A 14799-nucleotide genomic window follows, 5' to 3' on the forward strand; every position below is an offset into this window, starting at 1 on the left:
CGACAATAAGAAGACGACAATAAGAAGACGACAATAAGAAGACGACAATAAGGAGACGACAATAAGAAGACGACAATAAGAAGACGACAATAAGAAGACGACAATAAGAAGACGACAATAAGAAGACAGTAAGAAGACGACAATAAGAAGACGACAATAAGAAGACGACAATAAGAAGACGACAATAAGAAGACGACAATAAGAAGACGACAATAAGACGACAATAAGAAGACGACAATAAGAAGACGACAATAAGAAGACGACAATAAGGAGACGACAATAAGAAGACGACAATAAGAAGACGACAATAAGGAGACGACAATAAGAACACGACAATAAGAACACGACAATAAGAAGACGGCAATAAGGAGACGACAATAAGAAGACGACAATAAGGAGACGACAATAAGAAGAAGACGACAATAAGGAGACGACAATAAGAAGACGACAATAAGAAGACGACAATAAGAAGACGACAATAAGAAGACGACAATAAGAAGACGACAATAAGAAGACGACAATAAGAAGACGACAATAAGGAGACGACAATAAGAAGACGACAATAAGAAGACGACAATAAGAAGACGACAATAAGAAGACGACAATAAGAAGACGACAATAAGAAGACGACAATAAGAAGACGACAATAAGAAGACGACAATAAGAAGACGACAATAAGAAGACGACAATAAGGAGACGACAATAAGAAGACGACAATAAGAAGACGACAATAAGAAGACGACAATAAGAAGACGACAATAAGAAGACGACAATAAGAAGACGACAACAAGAAGACGACAATAAGGAGACGACAATAAGAAGACGACAATAAGAAGACGACAATAAGGAGACGACAATAAGAAGACGACAATAAGGAGACGACAATAAGAAGACGACAATAAGAAGACGACAATAAGGAGACGACAATAAGAAGACGACAATAAGAAGACAACAATAAGAAGACGACAATAAGAAGACGACAATAAGAAGACGACAATAAGAAGACGACAATAAGAAGACGACAATAAGAAGACGACAATAAGAAGACGACAATAAGAAGACAACAATAAGAAGACGACAATAAGAAGACGACAATAAGAAGACGACAATAAGAAGACAACAATAAGAAGACAACAATAAGGAGACGACAATAAGAAGACGACAATAAGGAGACGACGGCGAACAACACGGGGCGAGAGCGACTAGGGATACGGTTGCATAAACGGAGTTGCAACGACTTGATAATAGACTAAATATACTGTATATGAACGTGTCCCTGTGATGCAGTTCAGGGAAGCTCATGATGATTATAATCGTGTCTGTTTACTTACGGTTTTTTCTAATTATTTCTCCTACTAGTATCCCCTTCTATTTACCGGAAATATTTGACGGCAATATATAGTAGTAGTAAAAATAATCATTAAAAAAATAAAAATAGCAGCGCCTGAAGCATTGGCATTAATAGTGGCATAAGAAAATAGCAAGATATAACAGTTATGAAAGCTCGAGTGAAATTTAAACTTTAATATTGACAAGGAATATATGATCTCGAAACCCGCATTATATTGTGACTGTGCTATAAAATGAAGCATATTAAGATGGATACTGTTGCTTCCTAGTTGCAGTAAGTTTCGATAACGATAATGTTTCATTAATTAATATCAGAGAATAACATTTATTGCACAAGAGAGAGAGCGAGAGAGAGAGAGAGAGAGAGAGAGAGAGAGAGAGAGAGAGAGAAGAGAGAGAGAGAGAGAGAGAGAGAGAGAGAGAGAGAGAGAGAGAGGGGAGAGAGAGAGAGAGAGAGAGAGAGAGAGAGAGAGAGAGAGAGAGAGAGAGAGAGAGAGAGAGAGAGAGAGAGAGAGAGAGAGAGAGAGAGAGAGAGAGGAGAGAGAGAGAGGAGAGAGAGAGAGAGAGAGAGAGAGGGAGAGAGAGAGAGAGAGAGAGAGAGAGAGAGGAGAGAGAGAGAGAGAGAAGAGAGAGAGAGAGAGAGAGAGAGAGAGAGAGAAAGTAAGTGAGAGAGAGACACAGAGAGACAGAGAGAGGACAGAGAGAGAGAGACACAGAGAGAGACACAAACACGACACACACGCACAGAGAAGAGAGAAGAGAGAGAGAGAGAGACAGAGAGAGAGAGAGAGAGATACAGAGGAGAGAGAGAGAGAGAGAGAGAGAGAGAGAGAGAGAGAGAGAGAGAGAGAGAGAGAGAGAGAGAGAGAGAGAGAGAGAGAGAGAGAGAGAGAGACAGAGACAGAAAGAGAGAGAGAGGTTTATCAATAAATGGGCTTATCAATAAAAACATCTGTTATATTTTGAGGTTATTAGACGAGCAATAAAATGCTTTTGATTTTTACGTATTATGAAATATATATTTGTGTGAGTATGATTATTATAAGTATTAGTAATTGTTCCAGCATTGAATATTTCATGCAACCAAATTATTCCTTTCATTTGATTCTGTTTTTTCATTTCTCCAGTTACCAATTTTGCATGTCGAAAGAAGACATGCAGATAGCAAGATTATGAGCAAAATAGGACTCTTTCTATAGATGGCCTATTTTACCTAATATTTACATGTCAAAACAAAACGAATAAAAACATACATACTTACATAGAGGAAAAAATTATTAAGGGGGAAAAATCGATGCTTATAGATAAGGACCAAGGGTAGGTTGCCCGGCCTAGTTCCCTTTTCACGAGCGTATATATGGTCAGGATCTGAAGCGGGTAACCAGACGTTCTCCTCCTCAGCTTCAGTGCATTATACTTCGTAAACATTCCATCTCACCGCTTCACTATGGCTGAAAGCGGTGCCAAGAAAGCGTCTGATGCCACGCCTGGCCATCCCAAGTACAGCGAGATGGTCGCTGCCGCCATCAAGGCTCTCAAGGAACGCAGTGGCTCGTCCCGCCAGGCAATCCTCAAGTACGTCCTTGCCTTGTACAAGGTCGGGGACGAGAAGAAAGCTGGCGTCCACGTCAAGCTGGCTCTGAAAAGGGGAGTCGCGACTGGCTCTCTGGTGCAGGTGAAGGGCAGCGGCGCCTCTGGCTCCTTCAAACTGGCCAAGGTCCAAGCCAAGCCACCAGCCGAGAAACCTGCTACTAGCAAAGCAGCAACCAAAGCGACTGCTAAGAAAGGCGCACCCGGAAAGAAACCCGCAACGAAAGGGACAAAGAAAAGCCCTGCCAAGAAACCAGGCGCGAAAAAGGACGTTAGCAAGAAAGCCAGCACCAAGAAGGACGCACTCAAGAAAGCCGGGAATGAAAAGGTCTCGACCAAGAAAGTCAGCGCCAAAAAAGCCGGGAATGAAAAGGTCTCGACGAAGAAAGTCAGCGAAAAGCAAAAAATCCGCAGCGAAAAAAAGCGAAAAAAGCGACGTCGAAGAAGATTCCCATCAAGCAGCCTGCAGCGAAGAAGCTTCCTAAGAAGGCAGTCAAGAAGGCCACGAGTAAGAAGACGGACAAGAAATCCACAAAGACAGTCAGAACGTAATCCTTTTAACGTGTGTAAATATGAATGAGTGTGAATACAAATAAATGTCTATTTCAACAATATGACTTTCTGTACAGGTAACACTTCAAGATCTACATCCTAATGAATTGCTTCTAAAACCCCTATTCAGTAAGATATTGCTATAGAAAGTAATAACACTCAGGTAATTCACCTACCTGAAAGCCGCTTGTTCTACAAAGATGGCAGTTATGTAAGCAAGAATCAACCATATAAACACTCGAAACAACCCAAATCACACGTGTGTTTTGTGAAAAAATTTTCGTGTTAAACAATATATTTGAAAATGCTGTGTAATGACATTATTCAATCGTTTTTCTCTAACGTTTCGTCCAGTGAAATTCGTTTACATGGCCTTTCGGTTCATTACTGTAGGCAAATTTTTTTTGTTTTTAAAGATTCTTATTGAAGAGCTAGTTCTACATTTCTTTAGATAAAAGTAGAATCAGATAGATACATAACTCTGATTTTATCTCTTTATAGACAGACATTTTGTATAAAGATTGTCCATGGAATGACTTTTCAGTGACGTGTTCTTGCAAGTAATTTACTTACCTGTTGGTATTTTGCAGTCTTCGTGTGTGTGTGTGTGTGCGTGTGTGTGCCCAGAGAGACAGAGGGAGGTAGGGAGATAGAGAGAGAGAAAAACGGAGTGGGGGGGGGGGGGAGAGAGAGGAGACAAAGAGACTTATGACGACGAAATTATGTAATGAAAGAACAGTCACAATCAGAAAAGAATAATGTTTATTGACTTTTCGAACACACCCAAATTCCTCTTTAGACCAAGCAATGAATAAAACTTTTAAAAATGTGAAGTAAAAAAAAAAACGTTATTTTTGCTGCTTCAGCCGTTGGAGAAGAGCTCTGGTAGATTTGAAACGTCACGGTTTATTCTTCTATTCATCGTGATAATGTCTCCTGTTTTGAGCGGGTTACGTCACCTGCTTTGGATTTTTCCTCACAGGAAATTCTCTAATTTGAAAATTAGATTTATCGTCTAAAGAAATGTTGAAGTTATGAAGCCGAGGAGTAAAAGGCTATTGATTTTTACGTATTTTGGAAATATATGTTTGTATGATATTTTCATTTATTTTGATTACTGTGAGTTTGTTTACACGGTAAAATAAACTGAAAACAATATAATTACTTACATAAAGGAAAGACTGATTATGGGAAAAAATCAAAAGGGAACAAGGGTAGGTTGCCCGGCCTAGTTCCCTTTTCACGAGCGCATATATGGTCAGGGTCTGAAGCGGGTAACCAGACGTTCTCCTCCTCAGCTTCAGTGCATTATACTTCGTAAACACTCCATCTCACCGCTTCACTATGGCTGAAAGCGGTGCCAAGAAAGCGTCTGGTGCCACGCCTGGCCATCCCAAGTACAGCGAGATGGTCGCTGCCGCCATCAAGGCTCTCAAGGAACGCAGTGGCTCGTCCCGCCAGGCAATCCTCAAGTACGTCCTTGCCTTGTACAAGGTCGGGGACGAGAAGAAAGCTGGCGTCCACGTCAAGCTGGCTCTGAAAAGGGGAGTCGCGACTGGCTCTCTGGTGCAGGTGAAGGGCAGCGGCGCCTCTGGCTCCTTCAAACTGGCCAAGGTCCAAGCCAAGCCACCAGCCGAGAAACCTGTACTAGCAAAGCAGCAACCAAAGCGACTGCTAAGAAAGGCGCACCCGGAAAGAAACCCGCAACGAAAGGGACAAAGAAAAGCTCTGCCAAGAAACCAGGCGCGAAAAAGGACGTTAGCAAGGAAGCCAGCGCCAAGAAGGACGCGCTCAAGAAAGCTGGGAATGAAAAGGTCTCGACCAAGAAAGTCAGCGCCAAAAAAGCCGGGAAGGAAAAGGTCTCGACCAAGAAAGCCAGCGACAAAAAACCCGCAGCGAAAAAAGCGACGTCGAAGAAGATTCCCATCAAGCAGCCTGCAGCGAAGAAGCTTCCTAAGAAGGCAGTCAAGAAGGCCACGAGTAAGAAGACGGACAAGAAATCCACAAAGACAGTCAGAACGTAATCCTTTTAACGTGTGTAAATATGAATGAGTGTGAATACAAATAAATGTCTATTTCAACAATATGACTTTCTGTACAGGTAACACTTCAAGATCTACATCCTAATGAATGCTTCTAAAACCCCTATTCAGTAAGATATTGCTATAGAAAGTAATACACACTCAGGTATTTCATACCTAGCCGTTGTTCTACAAAGATGCAGTTATGTAAGCAAGAATCAACCATATAAACACTCGAAACAACCCAAAATCACGTGTTTTGTGAATAAAATTTTCGTGTTAAACAATATATTTGAAATGTGATGACATCTAATCGTTTTTCTCTAATGTTAAATTACGTCCAGTGAAATTCGTTTACATGACATTTTTCGGTTCATTATTGTAGGCAAATTTTTAGAGTTTTTTTTTTAGAGATTCTTATTGAAAGCTACAGTTCATGTATACATTTCTTTAGATAAAAGTAGAATCAGATAGATACATAACTCTGATTTTGTCTCTTTACAGACAGGCATTTTGTATGAGTAAGATTGTCCATGGAAATGACTTTTCAGTGACGTGCTTCTTTGCAATAATTTGCTTAAATGTTGGTATCTTTGCAGTCTTCGTGTGTGTGTGTGTGTGTGCGTGTGTGTGCCCAGAGAGACAGAGGGGGTAGGGAGAGAGAGAGGGAGGGAGGGAGAGAGAGAGTGAGTGAGAGAGAGGGAGACAAAGAGACTGACGAAATTATGTAATGAAAGACAGTCACAATCAGAAAAGAATAATGTATATTGACTTTTCTAACACACCTAAATTCCTCTTTAGACCAAGCATAGAAATAAAACTTAAAAAAATGTGAAAAGTAAAAAAAAAAAAACGATTTTTGCTTCTTCCGCAGAAGAGCCTCTGGTAGATTTGAAACGTCACGGTTTATTCTTCTATTCATCGTAATAATGTCTCCTGTTCTGTGTGCGCACGTCACCTGCTTTGGATTTTTCCTCACAGGAAATTCTCTAATTTGAAAATTAGATTTATCGTCTAAAGAAATGTTGAAGTTATGAAGCCGAGGAGTAAAAGGCTATTGATTTTTACGTATTTTGGAAATATATGTTTGTATGATATTTTCATTTATTTTGATTACTGTGAGTTTGTTTACACGGCAAAATAAACTGAAAACAATATAATTACTTACATAAAGGAAAGACTGATTATGGGAAAAAATCAAAAGGGAACAAGGGTAGGTTGCCCGGCCTAGTTCCCTTTTCACGAGCGTATATATGGTCAGGATCTGAAGCGGGTAACCAGACGTTCTCCTCCTCAGCTTCAGTGCATTATACTTCGTAAACATTCCATCTCACCGCTTCACTATGGCTGAAAGCGGTGCCAAGAAAGCGTCTGGTGCCACGCCTGGCCATCCCAAGTACAGCGAGATGGTCGCTGCCGCCATCAAGGCTCTCAAGGAACGCAGTGGCTCGTCCCGCCAGGCAATCCTCAAGTACGTCCTTGCCTTGTACAAGGTCGGGGACGAGAAGAAAGCTGGCGTCCACGTCAAGCTGGCTCTGAAAAGGGGAGTCGCGACTGGCTCTCTGGTGCAGGTGAAGGGCAGCGGCGCCTCTGGCTCCTTCAAACTGGCCAAGGTCCAAGCCAAGCCACCAGCCGAGAAACCTGCTACTAGCAAAGCAGCAACCAAAGCGACTGCTAAGAAAGGCGCACCCGGAAAGAAACCCGCAACGAAAGGGACAAAGAAAAGCTCTGCCAAGAAACCAGGCGCGAAAAAGGACGTTAGCAAGAAAGCCAGCACCAAGAAGGACGCACTCAAGAAAGCCGGGAATGAAAAGGTCTCGACCAAGAAAGTCAGCGCCAAAAAAGAAAGTCAGCGCCAAAAAAGCCGGGAAGGAAAAGGTCTCGACCAAGAAAGCCAGCGACAAAAAACCCGCAGCGAAAAAAGCGACGTCGAAGAAGATTCCCATCAAGCAGCCTGCAGCGAAGAAGCTTCCTAAGAAGGCAGTCAAGAAGGCCACGAGTAAGAAGACGGACAAGAAATCCACAAAGACAGTCAGAACGTAATCCTTTTAACGTGTGTAAATATGAATGAGTGTGAATACAAATAAATGTCTATTTCAACAATATGACTTTCTGTACAGGTAACACTTCAAGATCTACATCCTAATGAATTGCTTCTAAAACCCCTATTCAGTAAGATATTGCTATAGAAAGTAATAACACTCAGGTAATTTATACCTAACCTGAAAGATCCAGTCCGCTTGTTCTACAAAGATGGCTAGCATGTAAGCAAGAATCAACCATATAAACACTCGAAACAACCCAGAATCACATGAACAGAATTTTCGTGTTGAACAATATTTTTGAAATGCTTCCTTTAAGTAATGACATTATTCAATCGTTCTTTCTCTAACGTTTTCGTCCAGTGAAGTTCGTTTACATGGCCTCCTTCGGTTCATTACTGCAGACATTTTTTTGAGATTTTTAAAGATACTTATTCGAATCTACAGTTCTTTAGATAAAAGTAGAATCAGATAGATACATAACTCTGATTTTATCTCTTTATAGACAGACATGCTGTATAAGATTGTTCATGGAATTGACTTTTCAGTGACGTGTTTCAGGTAAGTAATTTGCTTACCTGTTGGTATTTTTGCAGTCTTCGTATGTGTGTATGTGTGCGTGTGTGTCCAGAGAGAGAGAGGGAGGGAGGGAGAGAGAGAGAGAGAAAACGAGGGGGGGGGGGGGGGGAGACAAAGAGACTTATGATCGTATGACGAAATTATGTAATGAAAGAAAGTCACAATCAGAAAAGAATATTGACGTTTCGAACACACCCAAATTCCTCTTTAGACCAAGCAATGAAATAAAACTTTTAAAAAATGTGAAAAAAAGTTATTTTTTTGCTTAGACCGGAGAAGAGTCTCTAGTGGTTTCGGTCTATTCTTCTATTCATCGTGATAATGTCTCCTATTTTGAGCGGGTACGTCACCTGTTTTGTATTTTTGCTCAAAGGAAATTCTCTAATTTGAAAATTGGGTTTATCGTCCGAAGAATTGTTGAAGTTATGGAGCCGAGGAGTAAAATGCTATTGATTTTTACGTATTTTGGAAATATATGTTTGTATGATATTTTCATTTATTTTGATTATTGTGAGTTTGTTTACACGGCAAAATAAACTGAAAACAATATAATTACTTACATAAAGGAAAGACTGATTATGGGAAAAAATCAAAAGGGAACAAGGGTAGGTTGCCCGGCCTAGTTCCCTTTTCACGAGCGCATATATGGTCAGGGTCTGAAGCGGGTAACCAGACGTTCTCCTCCTCAGCTTCAGTGCATTATACTTCGTAAACATTCCATCTCACCGCTTCACTATGGCTGAAAGCGGTGCCAAGAAAGCGTCTGATGCCACGCCTGGCCATCCCAAGTACAGCGAGATGGTCGCTGCCGCCATCAAGGCTCTCAAGGAACGCAGTGGCTCGTCCCGCCAGGCAATCCTCAAGTACGTCCTTGCCTTGTACAAGGTCGGGGACGAGAAGAAAGCTGGCGTCCACGTCAAGCTGGCTCTGAAAAGGGGAGTCGCGACTGGCTCTCTGGTGCAGGTGAAGGGCAGCGGCGCCTCTGGCTCCTTCAAACTGGCCAAGGTCCAAGCCAAGCCACCAGCCGAGAAACCTGCTACTAGCAAAGCAGCAACCAAAGCGACTGCTAAGAAAGGCGCACCCGGAAAGAAACCCGCAACGAAAGGGACAAAGAAAAGCTCTGCCAAGAAACCAGGCGCGAAAAAGGACGTTAGCAAGGAAGCCAGCGCCAAGAAGGACGCGCTCAAGAAAGCTGGGAATGAAAAGGTCTCGACCAAGAAAGTCAGCGCCAAAAAAGCCGGGAAGGAAAAGGTCTCGACCAAGAAAGCCAGCGACAAAAAACCCGCAGCGAAAAAAGCGACGTCGAAGAAGATTCCCATCAAGCAGCCTGCAGCGAAGAAGCTTCCTAAGAAGGCAGTCAAGAAGGCCACGAGTAAGAAGACGGACAAGAAATCCACAAAGACAGTCAGAACGTAATCCTTTTAACGTGTGTAAATATGAATGAGTGTGAATACAAATAAATGTCTATTTCAACAATATGACTTTCTGTACAGGTAACACTTCAAGATCTACATCCTAATGAATGCTTCTAAAACCCCTATTCAGTAAGATATTGCTATAGAAAGTAATACACACTCAGGTATTTCATACCTAGCCGCTTGTTCTACAAAGATGGCAGTTATGTAAGCAAGAATCAACCATATAAACACTCGAAACAACCCAAAATCACGTGTTTTGTGAATAAAATTTTCGTGTTAAACAATATATTTGAAATGTGATGACATCTAATCGTTTTTCTCTAATGTTAAATTACGTCCAGTGAAATTCGTTTACATGACATTTTTCGGTTCATTATTGTAGGCAAATTTTTAGAGTTTTTTTTTTAGAGATTCTTATTGAAAGCTACAGTTCATGTATACATTTCTTTAGATAAAAGTAGAATCAGATAGATACATAACTCTGATTTTGTCTCTTTACAGACAGGCATTTTGTATGAGGAAGATTGTCCATGGAAATGACTTTTCAGTGACGTGCTTCTTTGCAATAATTTGCTTAAATGTTGGTATCTTTGCAGTCTTCGTGTGTGTGTGTGTGTGTGCGTGTGTGTGCCCAGAGAGACAGAGGGGGTAGGGAGAGAGAGAGGGAGGGAGGGAGAGAGAGAGTGAGTGAGAGAGAGGGAGACAAAGAGACTGACGAAATTATGTAATGAAAGACAGTCACAATCAGAAAAGAATAATGTATATTGACTTTTCTAACACACCTAAATTCCTCTTTAGACCAAGCATAGAAATAAAACTTAAAAAAATGTGAAAAGTAAAAAAAAAAAAACGATTTTTGCTTCTTCCGCAGAAGAGCCTCTGGTAGATTTGAAACGTCACGGTTTATTCTTCTATTCATCGTAATAATGTCTCCTGTTCTGTGTGCGCACGTCACCTGCTTTGGATTTTTCCTCACAGGAAATTCTCTAATTTGAAAATTAGATTTATCGTCTAAAGAAATGTTGAAGTTATGAAGCCGAGGAGTAAAAGGCTATTGATTTTTACGTATTTTGGAAATATATGTTTGTATGATATTTTCATTTATTTTGATTACTGTGAGTTTGTTTACACGGCAAAATAAACTGAAAACAATATAATTACTTACATAAAGGAAAGACTGATTATGGGAAAAAATCAAAAGGGAACAAGGGTAGGTTGCCCGGCCTAGTTCCCTTTTCACGAGCGTATATATGGTCAGGGTCTGAAGCGGGTAACCAGACGTTCTCCTCCTCAGCTTCAGTGCATTATACTTCATAAACATTCCATCTCACCGCTTCACTATGGCTGAAAGCGGTGTCAAGAAAGCGTCTGGTGCCACGCCTGGCCATCCCAAGTACAGCGAGATGGTCGCTGCCGCCATCAAGGCTCTCAAGGAACGCAGTGGCTCGTCCCGCCAGGCAATCCTCAAGTACGTCCTTGCCTTGTACAAGGTCGGGGACGAGAAGAAAGCTGGCGTCCACGTCAAGCTGGCTCTGAAAAGGGGAGTCGCGACTGGCTCTCTGGTGCAGGTGAAGGGCAGCGGCGCCTCTGGCTCCTTCAAACTGGCCAAGGTCCAAGCCAAGCCACCAGCCGAGAAACCTGCTACTAGCAAAGCAGCAACCAAAGCGACTGCTAAGAAAGGCGCACCCGGAAAGAAACCCGCAACGAAAGGGACAAAGAAAAGCTCTGCCAAGAAACCAGGCGCGAAAAAGGACGTTAGCAAGAAAGCCAGCGCCAAGAAGGACGCGCTCAAGAAAGCCGGGAAGGAAAAGGTCTCGACCAAGAAAGTCAGCGCCAAAAAAGCCGGGAAGGAAAAGGCCTCGACCAAGAAAGCCAGCGACAAAAAACCCGCAGCGAAAAAAGCGACGTCGAAGAAGATTCCCATCAAGCAGCCTGCAGCGAAGAAGCTTCCTAAGAAGGCAGTCAAGAAGGCCACGAGTAAGAAGACGGACAAGAAATCCACAAAGACAGTCAGAACGTAATCCTTTTAACGTGTGTAAATATGTATGAGTGTGAATACAAATAAATGTCTATTTCAACAATATGACTTTCTGTACAGGTAACACTTCAAGATCTACATCCTAATGAATGCTTCTAAAACCCCTATTCAGTAAGATATTGCTATAGAAAGTAATACACACTCAGGTATTTCATACCTAGCCGCTTGTTCTACAAAGATGGCTAGCATGTAAGCAAGAATCAACCATATAAACACTCGAAACAACCCAGAATCACATGAACAGAATTTTCGTGTTGAACAATATTTTTGAAATGCTTCCTTTAAGTAATGACATTATTCAATCGTTCTTTCTCTAACGTTTTCGTCCAGTGAAGTTCGTTTACATGGCCTCCTTCGGTTCATTACTGCAGACATTTTTTTGAGATTTTTAAAGATACTTATTCGAATCTACAGTTCTTTAGATAAAAGTAGAATCAGATAGATACATAACTCTGATTTTATCTCTTTATAGACAGACATGCTGTATAAGATTGTTCATGGAATTGACTTTTCAGTGACGTGTTTCAGGTAAGTAATTTGCTTACCTGTTGGTATTTTTGCAGTCTTCGTATGTGTGTATGTGTGCGTGTGTGTCCAGAGAGAGAGAGGGAGGGAGGGAGAGAGAGACAGAAAACGAGGGGGGGGAGGAGACAAAGAGACTTATGATCGTATGACGAAATTATGTAATGAAAGAAAGTCACAATCAGAAAAGAATATTGACGTTTCGAACACACCCAAATTCCATTTTAGACCAAGCAATGAAATAAAACTTTTAAAAAATGTGAAAAAAGTTATTTTTTTGCTTAGACCGGAGAAGAGTCTCTAGTGGTTTCGGTCTATTCTTCTATTCATCGTGATAATGTCTCCTATTTTGAGCGGGTACGTCACCTGTTTTGTATTTTTGCTCAAAGGAAATTCTCTAATTTGAAAATTGGGTTTATCGTCCGAAGAATTGTTGAAGTTATGGAGCCGAGGAGTAAAATGCTATTGATTTTTACGTATTTTGGAAATATATGTTTGTATGATATTTTCATTTATTTTGATTATTGTGATTTTGTTTACACGGCAAAATAAACTGAAAACAATATAATTACTTACATAAAGGAAAGACTGATTATGGGAAAAAAATCAAAAGGGAACAAGGGTAGGTTGCCCGGCCTAGTTCCCTTTTCACGAGCGCATATATGGTCAGGGTCTGAAGCGGGTAACCAGACGTTCTCCTCCTCAGCTTCAGTGCATTATACTTCGTAAACATTCCATCTCCCCGCTTCACTATGGCTGAAAGCGGTGCCAAGAAAGCGTCTGGTGCCACGCCTGGCCATCCCAAGTACAGCGAGATGGTCGCTGCCGCCATCAAGGCTCTCAAGGAACGCAGTGGCTCGTCCCGCCAGGCAATCCTCAAGTACGTCCTTGCCTTGTACAAGGTCGGGGACGAGAAGAAAGCTGGCGTCCACGTCAAGCTGGCTCTGAAAAGGGGAGTCGCGACTGGCTCTCTGGTGCAGGTGAAGGGCAGCGGCGCCTCTGGCTCCTTCAAACTGGCCAAGGTCCAAGCCAAGCCACCAGCCGAGAAACCTGCTACTAGCAAAGCAGCAACCAAAGCGACTGCTAAGAAAGGCGCACCCGGAAAGAAACACGCAACGAAAGGGACAAAGAAAAGCTCTGCCAAGAAACCAGGCGCGAAAAAGGACGTTAGCAAGAAAGCCAGCGCCAAGAAGGACGCGCTCAAGAAAGCCGGGAAGGAAAAGGTCTCGACCAAGAAAGTCAGCGCCAAAAAAGCCGGGAAGGAAAAGGTCTCGACCAAGAAAGCCAGCGACAAAAAACCCGCAGCGAAAAAAGCGACGTCGAAGAAGATTCCCATCAAGCAGCCTGCAGCGAAGAAGCTTCCTAAGAAGGCAGTCAAGAAGGCCACGAGTAAGAAGACGGACAAGAAATCCACAAAGACAGTCAGAACGTAATCCTTTTAACGTGTGTAAATATGTATGAGTGTGAATACAAATAAATGTCTATTTCAACAATATGACTTTCTGTACAGGTAACACTTCAAGATCTACATCCTAATGAATGCTTCTAAAACCCCTATTCAGTAAGATATTGCTATAGAAAGTAATACACACTCAGGTATTTCATACCTAGCCGCTTGTTCTACAAAGATGGCAGTTATGTAAGCAAGAATCAACCATATAAACACTCGAAACAACCCAAAATCACGTGTTTTGTGAATAAAATTTTCGTGTTAAACAATATATTTGAAATGTGATGACATCTAATCGTTTTTCTCTAATGTTAAATTACGTCCAGTGAAATTCGTTTACATGACATTTTTCGGTTCATTATTGTAGGCAAATTTTTAGGGTTTTTTTTAGAGATTCTTATTGAAAGCTACAGTTCATGTATACATTTCTTTAGATAAAAGTAGAATCATATAGATACATAACTCTGATTTTGTCTCTTTACAGACAGGCATTTTGTATGAGGAAGATTGTCCATGGAAATGACTTTTCAGTGACGTGCTTCTTTGCAATAATTTACTTAAATGTTGGTATCTTTGCAGTCTTCGTGTGTGTGTGTGTGTGTGCGTGTGTGTGCCCAGAGAGACAGAGGGGGTAGGGAGAGAGAGAGAGGGAGGGAGGGAGAGAGAGAGAGTGAGAGAGAGGGAGACAAAGAGACTGACGAAATTATGTAATGAAAGACAGTCACAATCAGAAAAGAATAATGTATATTGACTTTTCTAACACACCTAAATTCCTCTTTAGACCAAGCATTGGAATAAAACTTAAAAAAATGTGAAAAGTAAAAAAAAAAACGATTTTTGCTTCTTCAGCAGAAGAGCCTCTGGTAGATTTGAAACGTCACGGTTTATTCTTCTATTCATCGTAATAATGTCTCCTGTTCTGTGTGCGCACGTCACCTGCTTTGGATTTTTCCTCACAGGAAATTCTCTAATTTGAAAATTAGATTTATCGTCTAAAGAAATGTTGAAGTTATGAAGCCGAGGAGTAAAAGGCTATTGATTTTTACGTATTTTGGAAATATATGTTTGTATGATATTTTCATTTATTTTGATTACTGTGAGTTTGTTTACACGGTAAAATAAACTGAAAACAATATAATTACTTACATAAAGGAAAGACTGATTATGGGAAAAAATCAAAAGGGAACAAGGGTAGGTTGCCCGGCCTAGTTCCCTTTTCACGAGCGCATATATGGTC

General features: G+C 41.3%; 3 protein-coding genes and 3 pseudogenes across 3 annotated transcripts; all 6 read left to right on the plus strand.

Annotated features, from left to right (window-relative positions):
• Positions 1-2797: 2797 nt before the first annotated feature.
• On the plus strand, positions 2798-3638 carry LOC147469195 (uncharacterized; annotated as a pseudogene).
• Positions 3639-4836: 1198 nt separating this feature from the next.
• LOC147469196 (uncharacterized) lies at positions 4837-5632 on the plus strand (annotated as a pseudogene).
• A 1224-nt stretch (positions 5633-6856) lies between these two features.
• LOC147469197 (uncharacterized) lies at positions 6857-7702 on the plus strand (annotated as a pseudogene).
• Positions 7703-8869: 1167 nt separating this feature from the next.
• On the plus strand, positions 8870-9666 carry LOC147469198 (uncharacterized). The gene is made up of 2 exons (XM_086550496.1): positions 8870-9538; positions 9628-9666. Exons 1-2 carry the CDS (start codon positions 8870-8872, stop codon positions 9664-9666), a joined length of 708 nt encoding a protein of 235 aa, XP_086406622.1.
• A 1226-nt stretch (positions 9667-10892) lies between these two features.
• Positions 10893-11689, plus strand: LOC147469199 (uncharacterized). The gene is made up of 2 exons (XM_086550497.1): positions 10893-11561; positions 11651-11689. The coding sequence occupies exons 1-2, from the start codon at positions 10893-10895 to the stop codon at positions 11687-11689; spliced, it is 708 nt and encodes a 235-aa protein (XP_086406623.1).
• A 1175-nt stretch (positions 11690-12864) lies between these two features.
• On the plus strand, positions 12865-13661 carry LOC147469200 (uncharacterized). The gene is made up of 2 exons (XM_086550498.1): positions 12865-13533; positions 13623-13661. Exons 1-2 carry the CDS (start codon positions 12865-12867, stop codon positions 13659-13661), a joined length of 708 nt encoding a protein of 235 aa, XP_086406624.1.
• The last annotated feature ends 1138 nt before the right edge of the window (positions 13662-14799 follow it).

This window comes from Penaeus japonicus, unplaced genomic scaffold, assembly GCF_977035675.1.
Source record: "Penaeus japonicus unplaced genomic scaffold, GWHDUDI00000001_assembly GWHDUDI00000023, whole genome shotgun sequence".
Taxonomy (NCBI): Eukaryota; Metazoa; Arthropoda; class Malacostraca; order Decapoda; family Penaeidae; genus Penaeus; species Penaeus japonicus.

Coding starts and splice junctions, on each gene's coding strand:
- LOC147469198 (XM_086550496.1), top strand. CDS start 8,870: ATGGCTGAAAGCGGTGCCAAGAAAGCGTCTGATGCCACGCCTGGCCAT. Junction 9,539..9,627: donor ACAAGAAATCCACAAAGACA/GTCAGAACGTAA, acceptor CTTTCTGTACAG/GTAACACTTCAAGATCTACA.
- LOC147469199 (XM_086550497.1), top strand. CDS start 10,893: ATGGCTGAAAGCGGTGTCAAGAAAGCGTCTGGTGCCACGCCTGGCCAT. Junction 11,562..11,650: donor ACAAGAAATCCACAAAGACA/GTCAGAACGTAA, acceptor CTTTCTGTACAG/GTAACACTTCAAGATCTACA.
- LOC147469200 (XM_086550498.1), top strand. CDS start 12,865: ATGGCTGAAAGCGGTGCCAAGAAAGCGTCTGGTGCCACGCCTGGCCAT. Junction 13,534..13,622: donor ACAAGAAATCCACAAAGACA/GTCAGAACGTAA, acceptor CTTTCTGTACAG/GTAACACTTCAAGATCTACA.